Below are 14,570 nucleotides of genomic sequence, written 5' to 3' on the forward strand. Positions count from 1 at the left end.
AACTCAAAGGCAGCTCCCTTTCTGCTGTGCCCACAGGGAGCTGGACCTGAGCCTCAGCAGCATGTTATAGAGTGTGTTTGGATCGCGAAAACAACAGCAGCGAGCTGATTCTTAGAGACTGCAGTGTGAAGACAAGGTTATTGGTGTTGTTGATTCTCAGACAGTGATCTAATGGCGATATAACTCCAAAATCAGAATATAGTTTTAAAACACAAACCACAAAGAATACAAAGAATACATGCCTGATGAGTATGGAAACAAATCACAATGTAAGAGACAAAAGAAAAGCACAATAAACTGAACTTATTAGGACCAGGTTATTATTATTAGAGACAACTACAAAGCACTAAATGGCTTAGGCTGTGACTGGCCTCAGGGCCAGCTGTGAAAGAGCGCCTCACTACTGCAGATGATTACAGCTTGCTATATGAACTGTGTCCTAATCCTGGTGGACAGCTGAAATTAAAGCCAGGTATGGCCCTCTGCCTTTCCAGAGTTCCCTGTGATAAACCTCCTCCCCTGCTGAGAAGAAGCAGTTGTTTGTGCATCCAGAAAAGTCTCCAGTCTGTAAAAATTGAGTATTTCTTCTAACAAATCGGGGCCCCCTGATTAAATTGTACAAAATTAGGATGACATACTATAATTCATTTTAATGTGATTTCAGCATTGTGCCCAGCATGAGGTTACAATTTGTGCATTTGGTCCTAAGTAAACGCATTGTATTGTGCATGTTTCCTGGCTTTGTAAACGTTACATGTGCCATGCCGCCTCTGCTTCATAAATCAACTGTTTCATAGTCTTCTAATCAAAGACATAACGGGAGGCTTTTTCTCATTTATAATGGGCAATAGGACATAAAACAAACACACTTATCTGACCACATTTATCATGTGGGAGCATCTTTTTCAATCAGTAAATATTTTAAATATTTTGTTTGTCATTCCAAACCCCCAAAAAGCACACAAGAAAAGACAGAAACTGTTAACTGTATGCTTTAATTGATGCTTTTATTTATGAGCCTAGCAGGGTGAACTAATTATTTGAATATTTTCAACACTGTTCATGAAATGTTTGACATGAGCTGTGTTCTTAACCTTGATCCAGGGGGTAATATTGGACTCTAAAATGAAAATAGTTAGACAATGAAGTTGAGGATGTATCTGGACAGTTCCACCCCCTCTGAGCTTTGAGTAAAACCAGGGCTTTTGTTGCCTTGGTTGGGCAGGCGCACAGAGCATTTTAAAGTAGTTATTAAACTAAACCTCAAACAGCAGCCAACACATTTGAACAGTAATCTATAATTTAAATAAACTGATGACTTAAGAACGGGAGTGGCCTTATTAAACGATTATGTGGCCGAATTTCAAATAATTAAAGACTGATTACTGTATGTGTAAGTAGGGTTGGTGAATGCCAGCTCTATTAAATATGGTTTAATCTAGATAAATTCTATTGTTTGATAACTGTTTCATAAAGTAACCTTATTTTAAGACTAAATCAGAGTGTCCCTTAGTGGGGTGTGAGCAAACAACAGGTTTAGCTGTTTTATTCTGGAGAGGAGAGCTTTGATTGAAGTTATTAATTATTTTCTTTAAATAATACTTTTTTTAATTTTAAAGTTGTTTTTGTATTGTCTTTTCTAGTTTTAAACCACTCTTTCTAGTTCCCAGTGTAAGCTAGCTCAGCTAGTAGCATCTGTAAGGAAAGGTAAGGTAACCATAGCAACAGCACAGGTGAAATTAGTTTGAATTAATTAACTTAAAAATGTGATGTGTAAGAAATGAGTTTCTAGTGATATTTAAAGAGGTTAGCACACAGTCACTTCACACATGCGTGAACACACACATATATATTTACATATGAATGTTGTCCTTCATGTATTCACCTTCATATATATATATCATTATGTTTAACTGTGTTTGTGGATATATGTCCTTGGCCTCGAGCTTTTCCATTTTTTTAACTTTTCTAACGCGCACGAGCGGTCCCCTGGCGCGTGCCACCGGTGTGGCAGCGAGCGGGTTAAAGCAGTGAGTGTGACCGTCCTATCAGTGCTGCACGGTGCGGCCCAGTCCACCGCCTCCTGCCTCCGGAGAGGGAGAGAGAGAGAGAGAGAGAGAGAGAGAGAGAGAGAGAGAGAGAGAGAGAGAGAGGGAGGGAGCCGGGGCTTGTGTATGAGTGGCTGTTTGTCATTCTGGCAGGACACACTCCCATGAGAAACAGCCCGCCGCTCTCCCCGAGACTTGTTGTTGCCTTTTCGGGGGGTGTGCTGTTTGTTTTAACAGCGCCTGCGGATATTTGAACTCAAACCGGAGGAGTCTTTATTTTTATTTTTCTTGGCGGTTACGAAGCGCCGCGTGCTGCAGATCCCACCGGCGATAACGAGCGCAAAGCAACCGGGAGACACAAAACACGGTAGGATACGATGAATACTCAAGCCTTGCACGCTGTCCCGGTCTGCTTTCCCGGTTTGTACGTTTCCTCCAGACTCCTGCGAGCTTCTTTCAGGCGAGAGAGTCGGCGAGTTTACAGTCGCAGTGTGCGTTATCGTGCTCAGAAGTGGAGAGAAAATTGGGAGTTTGGGTCCATGCGACTCCGTAGCCGAGCGTCAGTGTGTCTGTCCAAGAGCTTTGGCTGGAAGCTGGAGTGCACGGATGTCTTTTTCCTTTCACTGTTTTCTGGATAGAGCTACGCTGAAAAGCAGCAATAACTATTATTTCATATGACAGTGGTAAATTAGATTAGTAACACTGATTTCCACTCAAGCCAACAGTAGACTCTAAAGCTGCTGCTGGAAAAATATCCAGTTTTATTAGAGGTTATTAACATAACTGTCATAAGAGTCTCTGCTTAGTTTACTGTATCAGTCCTGCATGTTACAGTCACCCTAGTATAAATTACCTGAGTTTGACACATGTATAAGTTCACTATCGTTATGATTTATGCCAGCCATTAAAGAGCAGCTGGACTAAGTTTACTCTCCACTTCATCTCTGCATCACATGGAGGAATAAATTCATTAACCGTTGTCTTATCAACAACAGTTTTGTCTACAGTTTGAATGACTAACTGCTTTAACCCCGCTGGGAAGAGTTCCTACATGAACTTTAACAGTCTTTTAAAATAGATCATCATACACCTTTGTACAATATGTATGTCATTTGCAGCATTTCATACATTCTTTAAACACTGAAGATGTAAATTCCCCTGATTCTTACTTTCCCGTGTCAGCTGTCACCCTGCTCGTGTTGGACACCTGAGGCTGATGGAGTGATTAACGCCAGGTCGACTTGCTGCGTTTGCCTGATTTACCTTGAGACTCTGCGCTGTAGCCTTGAGGCAGCACCGTCAAGTTGTGAAATGTTTAAAGGCCGGCTAAGGAAAAGAAAAAAAAAACACCCTGAAAGGGGTCAAGTATGTCCCAAACCTCTCCTGACAACCACAAACATGTCAAAGAGTCCTGAAGCCGCATCGAGCATGAGACTGCCTATCAGGGCCGACTCCTGCCTGTTGTTGTTGTTGATGATATTATCAGAAGCAATGTGGTTATTAACCGTCTCTTGACTGATTCCTGGTAATTACTGCCTATTAGCTTTAATTAAAGGGATGCAGGATGCCTAGCCTTGTGTTGCGTAGCTGTCTGTCGCCGAAGGTCTTCTCCATCTCTCTCACACCCCGTAATCATGAAGCTCACATGAAAGACGGCAGAAGAAGCACTTCGTCATCACCTGCCTTATTCCAAAGTGCTCGCCCTGGGAATCATTACTTAGGTTGTTTTCTGGTTATTTGAAGGTTACACACACTAAATAATTCTTCTCATTGAGGATGTTTCCTTACCGACACGAGTAATCCTTTCTAAAGCTGCAGGTTTTATTGTGAAAGTGAAGGGGAAATGACACTTTATCACTTTCGGGAGTCTAGACAGAGTTTGACCCGTTAGCATTGGGTGTTTAGGATTCAGGGTCACTTGATTTCATGCTTCTTCTTTTTTTTTTTAAACAATTTCAAAACCAGCTAGAAAGAACTTCACGTTTATACGACCAAAGACTCTTCCTTTTTGCTTTTGATATTTCTTTTTGCTGTAGTGGATTTAAAATGCTAAAGAAACTCCTTCCTAAAAGTTCATGTTTGTGCTCAAAGTGCAGAAATCCAGATGTAATACATTTGAGCCAAATCACAGGATGAGGTAAAGAAATTAGAAAGCAGGAGGAAATCCTAATTCCACTACTTAATATACATTCATCCCTTACTTTGTCACTGCCATTACCTTCTTCTTTTTCTTCTCGTCCCCTTAATTACTACCAGGCTACACTCGCTACAATGGTAATGTACTTTAATTCATTTATTCTGGCGTCTCTTTGATCCAGAACACCAGCTACATTTCCTCCGTCCGAATAGACGGAGTGGCGGAAGCATTTTTCGAGCTTTAGTTCCAGTGCTTCACGTCGTCGCAGCTCGGTGCAGCTGTCAGCTTTTATTTTGAAGGGAGACACAAGACCCTGCTTGTGTCCGCACAGTCTGCCCTATAGATGTCTCACCTGACTGTCAGTGCTCTGGTACACACACACTCATGCACGCACTCAAAGCTGAAGCTAAATTCCTTCAGACACAAACATTAAGCACACTCTGCCACACATCACTATATTCTCCATATACTTCCCCTTTTTTTTCTCCATCTTGCCTCTTGAAGTCATTACAGACCCCTGACAGCTGTGGGAGCCAGACTAATGACTTCATCTGGGTTTCCCTAAGTCCTCTGCTATTCTGAGCTCTTCAGGCTCCGGAATTATTCTTCCTCTCCTCCTCCCAGCCACCCCTGACCCGACGGGGGGCTGTCACGCTCAGGTTTCAGCGCTCACTCATGTCGAGGTGTCACAGAGCACATTGGTCACATACACCGCGTGTCTTTCACTCAGTGTCGGACGGGAAAAAGGGGGCTGGCGTGATGTATCGCTTGGCACTCAAAACACAAGCACATCCATTTCTCGGTGAAATATTTAGCTGCCCTCATGGTCCGGGTGAAATGAAAACCTGTGTGTACACCCGTGTAGATTTAGACGAGCATGTGTACTTTAGAAATGAAGACAATTCACCTTAAACTGGAGAAAACGATTAAATCTCTTTAAAAATATAGTGAATATTGATTTTGTTAGCAGTTTTACAAACAGACACACAAGATCAAAGTCATTTTGAAGTGGCTTCAGGCTTCATTTCACACGATACGGGTGCATTATTACAGCCACGCAGCAATCAGTTTAGGTCTGCAGCATCTGAAAACATGTTCCACGTCATCGGCCTTCAGTTTAGGGTTTATCTCTCGACGGCATCACCAATAGGGGAGTCCTGGCTGTGTTCATGCATCAAGAAGGAGTTATTCACAATACATGTCGATGCAGTCAGTCGCATTCATAAAGTGGCAAGTTTCAGACCTCTCCACTTCCACACCTTGTTGTGTAGTTGTTTAGAGGTATATTAGAGGTTAAATAATACTTAACGTGGAGGAGAGATGGAGATCTGTTATTGGAGTCAAACAGCACTCTTAGCTGTTAACTTTCTGTACCAAGCAGAAACTGGCTGAAAATGACACAAAGGCCCATGACTAGAATCAAATCAGAAAATATTCACACGAGGCCAAAACCAGATCACTTTTTGCCATCTTTGGCATCAAAAGTATTACTACTCAATTGTATAACGATCAATAAATCACTTCAGTGTCACTTTGCCTTTTTAAATGTGTGTGTTTTTAAATGTGTCCAGCCCCGAAAGCCTTGCACATCGATTATTTAATCCCGGCTCCTGTCAGGTTACTTTCCACTGTGGGGCTGTACTTTGGGCTCTGTTCCAACAACACGGCCCACCTCGACCCTGCATTACCTGTGAAACACAACTCAACCGCTTTTGAAGTGTGTCAAGCATATCACAGCACAAAGCCGCAGATGTACTTTTTTTTTTTCCTCCTTCTCTCCCCTCGCTCTCACCCCTCCCTGCTTTGCTAAAATATCCCACAGAATCACTTTTTTACATGGCGCTCTCCTGTGAGTGTTTTGTAATTTAAGCCAGAGCATGTATAGGGGCCGAAACTGTAGCATAACGTGAACCTTCTGTTTTTTCTCACTCAGTTGGAACCCTTTTTTTTTTTTAGCCTCCTAATGCAGGAGTGTCTCTTCCTTTGTAATCTATACAAACACTGAAGATTTATGCCGTGTTTCATTCATGCTCTGTAAATCATATTGATCTCAAATGGCCCCTATTTGATGTGACTGCTGTGACTCCAGTGAGATGATTCATTTATTAGTAATACATTAGTTTGCCAAATATTTCAGCAGTGATTCAGTTAATCATCAGAAACTCTCTCCCTATCTGACTCTGGGCAGTTGTCTGTTTTGTTTTTCTTTGTTTTGCAAGATAGCCTTGGGAATTTTTTTTTTTTTTTTTTTGCAGTGTCAGCGATGGTTTTCATTTCCACTCTAATCATTTACCTCAGCTCTTATTTGTGAAGCGTTTGAACCCACAAGACAGGCTAAAAAATAGACTTAAAAGGTGGAGAGAAAACGGGTCAAATAATAAATAAATGAATGTGCACCTTGATAAAAGTCTCATGGTTGCAAAGACCAAATATGAGCTTTGTTGGTGCGTCTCTGTTACGCTTGGTTGGCAAACCGTTTGTATGTTTAGGACTCTTGAGCAGGCTTTCCATTACATGTGTGTCACATCAGATATTAAACTCTAAATTACGTGTCCACAAATCCTAGTTGAACATGCTACATTCGAGAAGTTAAGAAGGCTACTTTTTATAACTGTTTTCACATCTATAATGTCATTAGTGTGTTTCCTCAGTTTGCAAAACAACTTAATATTCTTTTTCTTGCTGAGTGTACACTTATACTGGAACTTGGCGCCATTTATCCTGAATGGAAACAGCTCTCCTGCTCAGTTTCTGAGGACTTGTTGTTCGCAGTTTTTAGACTGTCCAGTCTTTTAAAAAATCTAAGATTCTTGTTGTATTCGATTGAATCTCAGTTTATTTTATGTCAGTACCAGATGAAAAGATCACAAGTGCAGTGTCTTACCAACTTTCTACTGGGATTTAGTCCAGTCATTGTCTCAGTGCCCTGTCCCGCACCAGGATCAGAGCTGAAAAAATACATCATGTATTCTAAACTGTAAAGGAATATTGCTCCAGTTTATGAAATATGCTTACCCACTTCCTTGTTTAAAGTTAGATGAGAGGATCTTCCTTGTTTAAAGTTAGATGAGAGGATCAGTATCATATATGTCTAGATATGAAGCATAAGCCAGAAGGCGTTTAGCTTAGCTTAGCATAAAGTTAGCCTAGCTCCGTCCAGAGTTAAATAAAATCCACCTATCAGCACATTATTAACTACATAAATACATCCAGACACCAACGTGTCAATTGACAGTGTCAGTTTTATTATTGGACTATTTCTTGCCCGGGAGTGGTGATTTCTGCTTGTTGCATGGTAACCTCATGGTGACGACAAGACTCCAGGAATTCGCTGTTGTGGGCAAGAAGTAATCCAGCTCAAAACTGCACATAGAAACAATAAAACATGAGTTTTGTGTGGATTAAACAAACAGGAGACGGGTCAGGCTAACTGTTTCCCCCTGCCTCCCGTCTCTATGCTAACTGTTTTCTTTAGCCTCTAAATTAATGGACAGACGGAGGTTGATGTTGAAAGTCAATCAATTTTCCAAAATGTTTAACTGTTCCTTTATTAGGTTTTATTATATTTGTGACCAACACACTGCTGTTTAAGGTTGCTTTACAGAGTGCAGAACCTTAAACAAAGTCTCATCTTCTTTCTGTCTCTTGTCTTCTCGTCCCTCAGAGGAGTGACTGTGTCCTTGCCAGGCCTTCTGGGAGAGGACCATGGCCCTGAGCGATGCAAGTGGCGACCCTGTGGCCCTGAGCAATGGAGGGCACCACCCTCTCAGTGCCAACGGAAACACCCCCACAAACACCAGCACACCAGTCAGCAACGGCCAGGACCCTCTCACAGCTGCCTCCAGTGGCGAGCGCCCCACAGCAGACGGAGACGAAGATGTCACAGTGAAGGATGCAGCGTGTAAAGTTCAGCAGAGATCGCACATTGTCCAGAGAACGAACAGACCGAGCCAAAACGGCGGCGTGGTCAAGCAGAACGGCTCCCTGAGGAACCTTTCCCCGTCCTCGGCCTCTTCTTCCCCCGCTGTCATAGACTCCCAGAGACTGGCCAAGCGCCACCTTCCCTCCACCCTCTCCTCATCCTCTTCCGCCCCTACTCTTCAGCCCCAGCCACTCTGCTGCCAGCACTGTCACTTCCAGTCCACCCTTTGCTGCCCCTGCGGACAGCAGGACTGCCCCCTCTTCCAGAATCCCGCCACAGGCCCAGGACCCGGCTCCGTCCCCCATCCAGGGGCCGCTTCATCCTGCCCATGCTGCGTCTCTGCCTGCACATACTCTCACCCCCATTCCCACCCCCCTCACCCATCCTCCCCTCTCTGTCTCCATCACCACCATCACCAGCGCTGGCAGGAGCACCTCCAGAACCAGACACCTGGAATCAGGTACGGGGAGAGCGACTGATATGACAATTATTTATCTTATACGTGTGTTCTGAAGTGTTTAGGTTCTAGTTCCACAGAGTGTGTTTGTCTGCACTGAGCATACAAGTCTGTTGCTTGACTGTGTGTGTGTGTTTGCTTGTATGCATGTAAATGACTGTGTATTTACTGACTCCAAACATATCTCAGGGAAACAGAGGGTCTCTCATAGCCCCCCAGACCCCCATAACCCCCCTCACTGAGCCCCCATGTTTAATACCATGTCCCATACATGTTTAGGGATCATGTTAGGCCTGGAATGCAGTAGGTGGTTACGGCTGTTAGGCACCATGCAGGAAGGTTTTTACCAACAGTTTTTTCCAATTAGAGGCCTGTCATGGTATGACACCAGTAATAGTTACAAGGGTACACCAGCATGTTGGAAGAATAAGCTCTTGAACACATAATTGTTTTTCTCTGCCATAAGGCAAAGCTGCCATGAAAGACTTCACATATGTAAACTGAGAATCTAACCAGCTGTTTGTACTACCTACAGTTTGGACTCAAAAAGTGAAGGTACTGCTATAATACTGAGCTCTAACACGTTCACTCGCTACGTTTCCATCCAAATCAATCATAGATTTAGCTAAAAAAAATGTGATGTATGCTTCAATTTCCGTTTCCGTCCAGGAACAATACCATACCAAGTATTAGGAGTTGTTTCATGAGATAAGCGGTGGCGCCAACTCTCCAGTCTGAAAAGCAGAAGAAGAGTCCGCAACAGAATGACGGATCTAAGAATGCCTGAGGAAACCAGCTGATCAGTCATGCCACTTAAATGTTCATCAGACCTTATTTGAAAAAAGTGCTGCGACCTCCCATTAAGAGCGGCAAAACTCTTTGAGGAAGATTTTCCGAGGTTTGCATGCAACTTTGACAATGCAATACTTGAGAATACCCGAGCAGGTGTAATGCAAACAGAGCAGACAGGCATTTTTCTCATCCCCAAAAAACGTTGGGGGAAACTTTGATGGCATCCGTTAGAGGAAATAAAAGCCGTACTGAGTCATAAGGCCTTTTTCAGAATGACGGTAATGCTGTTTTTATTGACACTCTATAAAACGTTGGAGTATTCTTTGTAACGGTTGGAAAGAACACTTCAGACATTTTGTGACAGGCCTGAATTGTTCCCTCAAGCCCAATAATTTTTTGGCTCAGTGTAGCATGTGCAGTGTGTCTCTAGACGCCACAGTTTGAGTCTCTCTGTCTCTTAACCCTTCACAAACTGCAGCGTGAATGAAGTTTAATATCTCATGTCCAAGACAGGATTGCTCAGCATTGGTCCGGTAGTTGACATCTTTTTCAGCTCATGGAAATAACTGCTGCTTTCTCACAGTGTTATATGGCTTGCATTTGCTAGACCCTCCTGGCTGTCGGGATACAAACAGCCAAAGCAAAGTTTATCCACAAGATGAGAGGACATTTGAGAGGAAGTTTTTCTTCAAATTAAATGAAACATGCATGCAAGCACACTCCTGTGTGTGTGTGTGTGTGTGTGTGCGCGCGTGTGTGTGTGTGTGTGTGTGTATATACACACACACATGGCGACCATGCCTTCTCCAGTCAAAGCAGAACGTTAGCATTGAACTCATTTGTTGGCAAACTCCTCAAGTGATCCATATATAGTGAGTTGGTTCTTTCCCTTTTCCTCCAAAACCGCAGGCCTTCCACCACATTTGAAACTGGAACCATTTAATGCCTTGCATGATGATCATTTGCATAATCCTATATTTACCATCTCCACAGAGAAGGGTAGGCAGGAGGTGAAAACTCTGCACAAGTAATTATTTACCCATGTCGGCTCCTTTTTTACGGCAGCAGCTCGTTGTGGGGAAGCTGATTAGCATGAGACTTTACCTCTCCGTACTCCTCAACGTGGAATTTTCCTCGGCGAAAAACAAAGTTGGATCTTGCCCTCATAATTTTCATTAGAACGAGGGACGTTGTGGGTGGCGTTGAAAGATGAGGTTTGTGTAGCCACAGCAGGAACATACAACCAAACCCGGTGTGCACAAACTAAAGCCTGGGTGGGCAGAGAGGCCGAACAGGGATCGTGTTGCAGGCATTTAGATGCATCCAGCAGCATCTGTGGGCCTTTTTTCTCTTTTCTACTCTCTGCTACTTTCATTTTTTTTTCTTTCTCAGTTTTTTCTGTCACTCTATTAACACTCTCTTTCTCTTTCTCTCTGTCCCTCTCTCCTCCGTCTCTTGTTCCACATCAGAATGGAGAGCAGATGTGGCGTGGGACGTATACGTCTCTAATGTTGAACCACTCTCTTATTTACCAAACAGGTCCCTCTTGTTCAGTGATGACAGGTTTGAATTACAGGCCCGGGGTTTGCTCCAGGACTACATCCCAAACTCCCCCCTTTCCTGTACAGTGTTGTCGGTGTATGTGTGTGTGTATATATTTATGTGTGTGTGTGTGTGTGTGTGTGTGTGTTAGATGGTGAGATTAAGAAACGATATACCTGTCTCGGTTGTATAGCTTTGCCCTGAACCCAGACGTTAACAAAAACCTTCAGACCTTGTCTTCTTCCTCCTCCAGACCTCCACCCCTGCACTGAAGGCTGCTGGAGTTTGGTGGTAGTTAAATATAACTTACACACACACGCACCAGGATACTATATATTCCTAATACCCTCGATAATTTGAGGGTATGGAAGCAGACAAGATGGTGTCAGATATCAGTTTGATCTGCCTCAGAGCTGTGATCTGCCAGATTAGCCAAGGGATTACATCTATGATCACAGCACACTTACATCTCTCACGCACGCACACACGCAGTCAAACTGTAACGTTAGCTCTCCGGGGAGACCTTTTTATGTGTATTTCTCAACAGGGGATCTTTATGCCCCTGTTCTCGGCTTCACAAAACATTAATCCATTTACCAAGATTAGTCCGTACTTTCTATTTCGAGAATGATCAAACGCTTTTGTCCGTGTATGAAATAAACCAAATCTTTGCGAAGGGCGAGGCACAACTCAGCAGTTTCTGTAGCTGTGGCTAAAAAAACAGATTCAGCCATCCGTCTTTTATCTGTCTCTTTCTTTTTTTCTCTCTCTCTCTCTCTCTCTCTCTCTCTCTCGCACGCTCTCTCTCTTTCTCTGCGTCTGTTAAAAGTATTAAGACCACGTCTGTGTCTCCGCTGTAAGATTACCTCTCACAGCCATTTTATGTGTATTATTTAAGATCGGACGGAAACAGTGTGTCCTTGGGATGTCAGCTGTTTGGCCCGGGTCAGTTCAGTGTGTGCCAGCAGGTTTTAAAGGCTTCAGGTGAAAGCCTTGGAGCCCCAGCACAGGAGAAATGCTCCCGTTTCTCTGGTGCCGTGGCTGCCTCTTTGAGAAGTTGTACCAACGAATGTGCCCTGAGCGCGCAGTCCAAAAGTGTTAATCTAGAGTTAAGTGTGCACACTTGGACCATAGCTACAGTTTGAAGGCTTTACTTTTGGTGCTTCAAGTGCACACTTACGGCAGACGCAGCCCCCAATGAGAATGCTGTCAGAGGAGGAGTAAGCATAACACAGATAATGTTGTAGCTTCAGGGCACCTAAGGTTCAGCCTAACCTGCTTCTACCTACACCTACGATGACCCCGCAACAGCCACCGAACAGCTCACTGACACTTAACCATCCCAGGGTCACATCACATATTTAACCTTTCTCTCTTCCCCCTCCGGCTCACACTCTAAACTCCTGGAGCGAAATGTTTCTGCCCTCTTCACAGATGCCTCTCGCAACAGCTCTTGTTGTTTATGGCAACCACAAGTTTGGTTTAGATTCATGCCTTGTCAGATAGCAAGAATTCTCGTCTCGCACTCCCTCCGACGCAGTCTCAGGAAAGGTCAGCTTTTATTATCCTAAGCAAGTTTGAATTTTGTAGTATTTGTAGGCGCCAGGTGGATCGGTTGCTACGACACGTGGGGAAAAACTGTACGATAAACATGACAACTCCAAAGTGCGGAGCAGTTCATCATATGTAATTTAGTAACTTTTTATCAGCAGACAGGTCTGAACATTTTTGGTGCACCATATATGTCTGCACAGTTCTGAGCTTTGTGAACAGCACACAGCCCAAATTTTCTTTCTCCTTTTATTCTCTTTTTTTGTCTTACCACCCCCCCCCCCCCCCCCCCACCCCCCCCACCCACCCAATGCTCTTGCCTCTCTGTCCAGACAGCTGCAAGCCTCAACCAGCAAGGGTTTGTCTGAAAGTGATCTGTGTGCTCTGTATTTCAGGGTGTCAGCTTGACAAGGCTTTGCACATTATCAAGAATAACAACTGTTTGCAAACTGTTTGCAAAGCCTTCGGGTCGTCTGGGCCGAATGAGGCCTGCTGGCGCTTTTCGCTTCTCTTCAGAACAACATTTCCACCAGGATGGATACTGCTGTAAGAGCTGTGGGGTCAGCCTTTGTAGGGAACATCCTCAAGTTAACAAGGACGTTGGTCCATATTTGAGTTTTACGGTTTTATTTTCCTAAAACAAGAAGAGAATACCCATTACAGTGACACTATTTCACCTTATCCCAGTACAGTCTGCCCCTCTCTGCCTTGTTTCAGTGCTATTTTAAAGATATTGATATGACTAATGGCTCAATGGTACTCAAAACATGCCGATTTTACAAAAAGAGCAGAAAACTTTAATAATTTAGTGTAAAGGATCATCAAGGACATGGGGCACACAAATCAGAGATACTTATTGACAGGTACACACATTCAGTTAAAGGCCCGACACTCTAAGTGTGCGTGTGTGTGTGTGTGTGTGTGTGTGTGCGCGTGCGCGCGCGTGTGTGTGTGTGTGTGTGTGTGTGTGTGTGTGTGTGTGTGTGTGTGTGTGTGTGTTGCATATCTCAAAGTCACACAGCACACGTCTATTTTGAAGCCCCTCAGGCAGTGAAAGTTTGTTAAACAGCGTTTTCACCTCATGCATACCTCCACACCGGACCTTCATCACCTGCTTTAACACCTGAAAATACTTTAACACACACTGAAGCCGAGTCCTTCAGAGCAAGTTATGAGCGCAGCAGGAGAATATGCTGCGATACGTCTGACTGTTGAAATGAAAGAAAAGAGAGTGCAGGGACAAGGAATAAGACAAAAGGGTTAAGAGCAGTTGGGTCAAATAGCAATGAGGCTGCCTTACCTTCAGTTAATTTGCAAACAGAAAGCAGCTATCTGAGTCGGTTAAAAGCCTGCAGGCTTCCTTTCCTCTCTAGCTTTTTTAATACACAGAAATCTTCAGTGAATGGCCCCGTTACTCAACTGAAATGAGAAGAGTGCATCTGGAGAAAAGGGAAAGAAAAAAAAAAAGAGCGTGTCCGTATGTATGTGTACGCTTCATGGCTCCGGGGGCTTGTGTGAAGGCTCTGTGATGGATGGCTGAGATTTACTGACATCCTGCATGTCTAATCCTCCAACACTCGGAGCTACAAGGTTAGCCCAGGATACATGTGTGGAGACGTATGCAGGGGTTTTCAATACAAAAACAAAGATATCCATGCAGGACTTTATTTTTAGGGATTGTATGATAGTTTGTTTAAAGGGAACTATGCTTGATTTCTTTTTTTAGATTAAAACTCAGTTCAGGTTTTAACTTGTCATGCACTGGTTAATGTTTTTAATCCTGTCTGTTTCTCTTTGTCTGTGGAGAGTGTACTTTATCATCTATCTATGGCTGTTATTGAGTAACATCACCGCAGCTCACGGTTTAAACTCTGTGGGGTTGTGTAAGTAGACTGTGGTCTGTGGTACCATGGCCAAAAAGCCATTAAGAGAGCAAGCTTAACTAAATAGATTTCCCATACGGTATTCACGCTCTGCCCCTTATACTGTAAAAGTATATTAATAGTAAAGAGAGAGATAAAGGAATCCCAGAAATACTCTTTGTTTTTTAATATTGTTGAATACAGACCTTCTTGCCAGCTGAAACCGTCAGCAGTAATGTGTACTGTGATCTGTTGCTCG

At 43.5% G+C, this 14,570-nt stretch overlaps 1 protein-coding gene across 4 annotated transcripts in view; it reads left to right on the plus strand.

Moving 5' to 3' along the window:
- The window catches only part of disp1 (dispatched homolog 1 (Drosophila)), an 82,929-nt gene that overhangs the window by 52,190 nt on the left and 16,169 nt on the right, over nucleotides 1-14,570 (plus strand). For 3 of the 4 annotated variants that reach the window (XM_027283983.1, XM_027283982.1, XM_027283981.1), the window contains exon 4: nucleotides 7,850-8,567. In XM_027283983.1, coding sequence (XP_027139784.1) covers nucleotides 7,891-8,567 — 677 coding nt within the window. In that variant the 5' untranslated portion in view covers nucleotides 7,850-7,890. Of the gene's footprint in view, nucleotides 1-2,134; nucleotides 2,416-7,849; nucleotides 8,568-14,570 lie in introns of those variants that run through there. The other variant, XM_027283984.1, reaches the window with a different exon arrangement.

Source organism: Larimichthys crocea, chromosome XI (assembly GCF_000972845.2).
Source record: "Larimichthys crocea isolate SSNF chromosome XI, L_crocea_2.0, whole genome shotgun sequence".
Lineage (NCBI taxonomy): Eukaryota > Metazoa > Chordata > Actinopteri > Sciaenidae > Larimichthys > Larimichthys crocea.